We start from the raw sequence: 8,106 nt of genomic DNA, 5'->3' as shown, positions 1-8,106 counted from the left end.
TGGTTGCTACTGTGAGAAAGAAGTTATCATGAACAATCAACTTAATAAATATCAACATCTTCGGATCTTTTTTCTTCTTGTCCCGCAGTCTATTTTCTTTGTCATACTTTTCAAATTTTCATTCTACCAAGTCTTAAAAATCTTAAGATTTGAATATTATTTTCATATGATTATTTCATAATTTGTAACTTTTTTCCTGCTTTCGCGACTACAACAACTACTACAGCTATTGATTATCATCATCCTTTATACTTACATCCATCAGATGCACCTGGTTCATTGTCAATTGAAATCATACTGACTGGATCGGACAATTACACTCTTTGAAGCAGAGCTGTGAAGCTTGCATTGCTGGAAAAAAATAAACTAGGATTCATTGATGGATCAGTGAAGCAGAGTCAATTTACAGGAGATTTGTAGAGGCTTTAGAATAGATGCAACGCAATCGTAGTCTCCTGGATCATGTGCAATGTAAGTAAGGATCTTCTCGGAGGAGTTTTATTTTGTTCAAACAGCCATTTGATTTGGGAGGATTTGAGAGAAAGGTTTGACAAAGTCAATAGTTCCGAACCTTTCAATTACTCAAAGAGATATTCACTTCTGCTCATGGAGTTTCCTCAGTATCTGTGTACTATTTCACACTCAAAAATTTATGGGATGAATATGATTCAATCATGCCTCCTCCTTCATGTGACTGTCCTAAATCCAGAGCATTCATTGAGAATTTGAAGTATCAAAGAGTTTTAGATTTTTTATGGGACTTAGTGATAGTTACAGTCAAGCTAGGAGCCAAATTTTAATGATGCCACAGGTTCCAACTATTAATCAAGTTTACGCAATGGTGAACCAAGATGAGAGTCAGAGGATTGTGGCAGGAACAAGTAGAATGATGCATAAACCTATCAATCCTACAGCTATGTATACTTCTAGGAATGGTAGTGACAGTCACAAACAAAAGAGGGCTTATGATGGGCATTCCTTTTGTGATTTTTGTGATATGAAGGGACATACCAGAGGAGATTGCAATAAGCTGAAGAAGTGTGACTTATGTCATATGACTAGGTATGTGAAAGGGGATTGTTACAGGCTCATTAGTTATCCAGCTAATTTCAAAGGGAAGAGAAGAGCTAATTTCGTAACAGGTACCAATGACAATCATCTGTTTAATACTAATCCTGCAGGTTCACAAGAGATGATGTCTTCAAACCAGCATATGGGATATTCTCAGCAGCAACAAGGATAAATGGGATATTCACAACAACAGCAAGATTAAGGGAGATTTCCTCAGTCTCAGTGTTGTCATCAACAACAATGCCCTAAACATTATCAACAGCAACAACATCAGGGAATGATGACACAAAATATGTTCAACACATCTAGCAGTAGAGAGGTTCCTGTTGGTGATAATGTTAGTGGAAGTGCTAATATGGCAGGTACTTTCTTTCCAGATAAGGAAGCTTTTATTAAATAGATAGTAGACACAGGAGCTATTAACCATATGATAGCTGATCACTAACACTTACTTGATGAAGGATTAATAGAAAATGTAGGACATGTACAACTACCCACAGGAGACTCAGCTAGAGTTTCACATGTAGGAAACTACCATCTAGGAGGAGGTGTTGTTCTGAGAAATATTTTATGTGTTCTAGCTTCAAGTTTAACCTTATGTCAGTCTCAAAAATGACAAAAAAATTGAACTGTTGTGCTACTTTTTTCTCCAATTACTGTGTATTTCAGGATCTCTCATCTAGGGGGGTGAGGGAGATTAGTAAAGAAGAGGAGGGACTCTACACTCTATACTCACCAGTAGGAGACAAGAGAGATGGAATTAACAAATGTTTCGTAGCAACACAAGTGACAGATGTACTCACTTGGCATCAAAGATTGTGTCATGTTCCAATAAATGTGCTTAAGAAGTTACCTATGTTCCAAAATGCCAGTAAGAACTCTTTTACATTGAATAATTGTGAGATATGCCCACTTGCTAGACAAACTAGGTTGCCATTCCCACATAGCATGAATAGATCTACTGCTAGTTTTCAGCTGCTACATGTAGATGTTTGGGGACCATATAAATGAGAAACTTTTGATGGTATGAGATTCTTTCTGACTATTATTGATGATCACTCAAGATGGACTTGGATTTTTTTAATGAGACTCAAATCAAAAGTATTGATATTACTCAAAAATTTCTTTGTTGAAGTCGAAACACTGCTTTGGCAAGAAAACTCAAAGAGTAAGATCTGATAATGGTGGTGAGTTTTTTAGTCATACATGTAGGGAATTATTTCAGAGCTATGGTGTGTTACATGAGATTTCTTATCCCTACACACCACAACAAAATGGTGTGGTCGAAAGGAGACATCGACATATACTTGAAACTGCAAGAGCAGTTAAATTTCAAGGTGGCTTACTAGATAGATTCTGGGGACTATGCATTGAAGTAGTTGTATATATTCTGAGTAGAGTGCCTTCCAATTTATTGAATGGAAGGTCACCTTTTGAACTATTGTACAATAAGACTCCTTCATTAGTTCATTTAAGAGTTATAGGTTGCTTATGCTTTGCCACAAACCTCACACAGAAGGACAAGTTCAATCCCAGAGCAGTAAGAGTTGTGTTAGTTGGTTATAGTGTATATCAAAAGGGGTACAAATTATATGATCTTGAGAATAGGACTTTCTTTATTAGTAGAGATGTGATATTCATGGAGACCATTTTCCCATTCAGGTGGAGTGTGAAGAAACAAGAAGATCACACCATATCCCACAACTTATTTTCTTATGATGATTTGATCATGCCTTCATCTACTGTTTTGAATGAAATTGCTGACACTACTTAAGCCACCCCTGAGTAGACTGTTGTATTGGACCCTCTACCAGTTAATGCACCAGATGTGTTGGTTAATAATGAAGGAACTGTTGTAGAGACTACAGATACCATTGCGGTTAAGAGATCAATGAGAGGGTCTAGACCCCCCATATGGCACAAAAACTATGTGGTCAAAGCAGGTTCTAGAAATTGCCTGTACTCTATTGGTGACAACATCAACTATTCTGGACTATCGGCTAAGTATCAAAGTTTCGTATCAAAGATATCAACAGAAATTGAGCCTACCAGTTACTCAGAGGCTGCTAATGACAAGAGATGGGTGCAGGTTATAAAAGCTGAAATACAGACTTTGGAGAACAATAAGACATGGGAAATTGTAACACTTCCAAAGGGAAAGAAGGCAATACGATGTAGATGGGTGTATAAGATTAAATACAAAGCTGATGGTGAGGTTGATAGATTGAACGCTAGATTAGTAGCAAAGGGATACAACTACAAGAAGGGATTGGATTAACAGGAAACCTTCTCTCCTATGGTCAAAATGAATACTGTGAGGGTTGTTGTCTCAATAGCAGCCGCAAGGAGGTGGAAGTTGTACCAAATGGATGTGTATAATGCATTTTTGCAGGGAGACTTATGTGAAGAAGTAAGTATGACCATTCCAGAAGGCTATTCTGATAATGAGAGGAAGGTTGGTTAGGTATGCAGACTTTTGAAATCATTATATGGGCTGAAACAAGCTTCCAGACAATGGAACATTAAGCTTACCATAGACCTGACTACATCTGGTTTCCATCAAATCACAAGAGATTACTCTTTGTTTACAAAGAAGGAGGGTGATAAGATTGCTATAGTCTTAGTATATGTACATGACCAATTGCTTACAGGAAATGATCACTCCATGATCCAACACACTAGAGAAGTATTACACACAGCATTCAAGATCAAGGATTTAGGAGAACTCAGATATTTTCTTGGCATTGAATTTGCAAGGAATGAAGATGGAATCTTAATGCATCAAAGAAAGTATGCATTAGAACTAGTGGCAGACATGGGACTTGCAGGTGCCAAGCCTGTTGCAACTCCTATGGATCAGAACTTGAAGCTTACTACAACTGAGTTTCATCATTGAAGGATCCTACTAGTTATCACCAACTTATTGGGAGACTACTCTATGTTACAACAACAAGACCAGACATTGCTTTTGCTGTACAGAATTTGAGTCAATTCATGCATTCGCCAAAGAAGTCTCACATGGAGGCAGCTATGAGATTAGTTAGATATGTAAAACATGCACCAGGATTGGGTATATTGATGTCTACTACTGGTGATGATCTTTTAATAGTGTATTGTGATGCTGATTGCGGAGCTTGCATTAACAATAGAAGATCTATTACAGGTTATCTACTGCATTATGGAAACTCTCCTATTTCATGAAAATCAAAGAAGCAAGCTACTGTGTCTAGAAATTCAGCAGAAGCTGAGTACAGAGCTATGTTATTTTCAGTTGCAGAGGTGATTTGGTTGACTGGTTTATTCAAAGAGTTAGGTGTGGAGATCAAAGTTCCTGTTTCTCTATTTTCTAATAGTAAGTCAGCTTTGCAAATAGCTGCCAATCCAGTTTTTCATGAACGGACCAAGCATATTGACATTGATTGTCACTTCACTAAGGAGAAGATCCAAGAAGGCCTGATTGTTACTGCATATTTTCCCTCTACAGAACAACCTGCTGATTTGTTTACCAAGGGTCTTGGCAGATCACTTCACATGCATTTGATGTCCAAGTTGGGAATGAAGAATATCTTCATAGCATCCAACTTGAGGGGGGAGTATTAAGGAAATCAACAAGTGTGTTGATGTGCCTTAAGTATCATTAGGTGCAGTTAAGTTAATTATGTGAATCTGTTTCAGTTAGTTAGTTAGTTAGCTATTGGCAATGTACAAAGTCGGTTAGTTAGAGTTAGTTAGAGAGGTTGTTAGAAGTCACACCAATAGCGTGATGTATATAAACAACTCTCAGATTGAGTTGAACATAATGCGAGATATTTTTCTCATTTTCTCATCTCATTTTCTTCTCTCCCAAGTTTCTCTCTTTCTCTTGCATTGTTAGTATACAGTTTCTGTAACTTAACAGTGTCATCCTCAATGCATGGTCATTATTTTTCATGGCTCTGACAACAAAGAACAAACATAAACTCAAAGTTAATAGTATTGTGTGTTGAAATCTAGCTTTTCTAGATCAAATGACAAACTTTATATAAGCGTTACCAATAAACAAATCACTAAGTCAAGTTGACGACTACTATCATTAATCAATCAACAACTGTAAACTAGAAAAGTACTACACCATGACCTACTAAAATCCAAGAATAAAGGACACAACTACAACAACATACTTAGTATATTCCCACTAAATGGGGTATGAAAAGGATAGAGCATATCCAAACCTTACCACTACCTCGAGGAGATAAAGAAGCTGTTTCTGAAAGACTCTCGACTCAAGTGAATATAGGACACTATTAACATACCAACTTGATCAGGTCATTCTTAGAATTGGTCTTTAATATAGGGATTTTGGACGATTTCAAAATTAGGAATCTTCTTAAAGTTCTTTTTTCCTAATCTTTCGTATGATTATTTCAATAATTTTAGGATTTACGATGATGACGTGTAGCTAAACAATCTACTTATTCTAGGACTATGATTATTTCATGATTGTCGAATTCTTTATATTACATTGATGAATTAACTTACTAATTTGAGGTTATTTTTATTCAATTATGTGCTTATCTATTTGATTGTTTGTCAAGCAGTTAGATATTATCTCTAGGGACCTCTAATTGAACTCAAAAGAGAAAACAAATTGCTGTAAAATGTTCAATAGAGTGGGATCCTAACTTTGGTAATCGAGAAATTAGGAATTTGTGAATACAGATAGAAATATACCTATTCACACTGCTTAATCTATATTGCATGAAATCTATATGTTCTTTTTGTTGCTAATCTTATTGACATATCTATATCTATATTCTATATATTATTAATAGAAGAGGATACTACCTCCACATTAAGTCATGTGGCTGTTTCTGTTACTGCCATTTGTTAGGTTAGGATAATCTTTAACAAAAAAGGGACCAACAACATTTTAAATAAACATTTATTAAAAACGATATTGTGTTTAATCACATCCATAAAAGATGGAACAAACATTAAAGGATAATTAATTTTTAAAAAAAGAAGTTTTTTTTTTTAAAAAAAAACAAACAACCTTCCTAATCTATCTCTACGTAGAGAAAGAAAATAATAATTAATCTTTGATTTTTGAAATTTGCAAGTTACCAACTCCTAATATATTTCCACTATTTCTCACTTTCACATTTTAATGCAAAACATTCTGAATAACTAATAAACAAATGAAAAATACATTAAAAAAGTCAACAAAATAATTTCAACACATTAAGATAATTAATGAAAAAAAATAATCTTTGAATTTTGAAATTAAAAAGTTACCAACTCCTAATATACCTCCACTATTCCCACTTTCACATTCTAAATAACAAATAAATAAATTTAAAATACATAAACAATAGTAATCTACACATTAGAATTAACCTCTACGTAGAGGAAGAAAAACTTTAATCTGTAATTTTGAAATTTAAAAATTACCAGCTCCTAATAGATCTCCACTTCTCACTTTTACATTTTAATCCAAAACATTTTGAATAAACAATAAAAAAAATGAAAATACATAAAAAAAAACAATAAAAAGATTTAAGCTGTCACGTATAGGAAGAAAAAAATAATTAATTTTTAATTTATAAAATTGAGACGTTACTAACTCCTAATGTATCTCAACTACTTATCACTTTCACATTCTAATCCAAAACATTCTGAATAGCCAATAAACAAATAAATAATACATAAAATAAAATAAACCAAAATAAATCTACATGTCAAAATAACCCTCTACGTAGAGGAATAATCATAAATGGTATAAAATAATTTACCAAAAAGTAGAGTCTTATTTTTAAAAAAGAAATAAATTGTTACTACACTTTAGAATTTTTAAATTGAGATTTTTGAATTTCAAATTGACTATAACTTCTCAACTGATACAACTTCTAATCACGATTTTATCACAATAGCAATTATCAATATATCACAATTTTTCAAATTCAAACAACTTAACATATATATGATGGATATAGTGAAAAGTCATTTTTGATTTATTTTTGAAATACTCTTAATTTCTAAAGTTGCAGTATGTAAGGAATAAATGCTTTATCCCTCAATTCAATCTCATTCTTACAAATCTCTGATTTCATAGTGTTTTCTTCTTCCAATTCAAAAGTTAATGCTATATTAGTTCTGATGTTTTTGTTTGTGTTATTTTGTTATAATGTCTTGTGATTCGATTATTGAGTTATTTAATTATTGTTATTGTTCCTTTTCTTTGTATGCTATGTAATGCTTCAGAATTTTGAGTTAAAATTATTTCTTATCGATGGGAGTAGATTCATTTTGGATTAAGTACTCCATTCAAATATATGTTTTGCAGAAAAAAATTCACTTACTGCTATGAAATTTATAGAAGTTGGGACATATTTTAACAGACTAGAAGGCGACGATTCATTGATTTACATGTTTGATCTCTGGAAAAAAAAAAAAGGTTAAGTGCTTGATATATTCTTCTACAGTTATATATAATCAATTCTCACAATTTCAAAGACTAAAATTGAGGTCTTTGATGAATTATTTGGTATTTAAAAAAATATGGAGAAGAAAGGAATTTTGACAACAACAATAAATTTAAGTGGCATGTAATTCTTGAATAATGTAATAGATAATCATATAATGTGATTTTATATTTGAAATAGACACTCCAAAGCACATTATATCGAACATTATTGAAGGTTTAAACTTTTGTGTTCGTGTTAAATATTCCTTCACATTTTTGTGTTTTTCCTTTTTCAACATAATTTGCATTATAGAGTTAAAATTACCCCAAGAATATAACACAACATATATAAAATGTGAAGTACATACTCAAATAAAACGTTGTCAGATAGTGCAAGTAATTTTTAAAATGTGATATCCAACATAGCCACCACCATAATATAGTGAGATATTTGAAAATATTCTATAATTACGGTCTATGGGTATATGTTTCAGTTAAAAAATGAATATATACTAATTGTATAAAGTATATCTTTTTAGTAATGTTGAACAGATTCTCCACCAAACATATGTATCTAAAACTTACATATGGTT

At 33.0% G+C, this 8,106-nt stretch overlaps 1 protein-coding gene across 1 annotated transcript; it reads left to right on the top strand.

The window, feature by feature from the left end:
• Positions 1-790: 790 nt before the first annotated feature.
• LOC129887541 (uncharacterized) lies at positions 791-1,427 on the top strand. The gene is made up of 2 exons (XM_055962667.1): positions 791-1,062; positions 1,182-1,427. Exons 1-2 carry the CDS (start codon positions 800-802, stop codon positions 1,318-1,320), a joined length of 402 nt encoding a protein of 133 aa, XP_055818642.1. The 5' UTR covers positions 791-799; the 3' UTR covers positions 1,321-1,427.
• The last annotated feature ends 6,679 nt before the right edge of the window (positions 1,428-8,106 follow it).

The sequence above is a fragment of the Solanum dulcamara genome, chromosome 1 (genome assembly GCF_947179165.1).
Source record: "Solanum dulcamara chromosome 1, daSolDulc1.2, whole genome shotgun sequence".
NCBI classification, from domain to species: Eukaryota; Viridiplantae; Streptophyta; class Magnoliopsida; order Solanales; family Solanaceae; genus Solanum; species Solanum dulcamara.
Note: the sequence above shows the minus strand (reverse complement) of the source record. Positions and strands in the feature narration are given on the sequence as shown.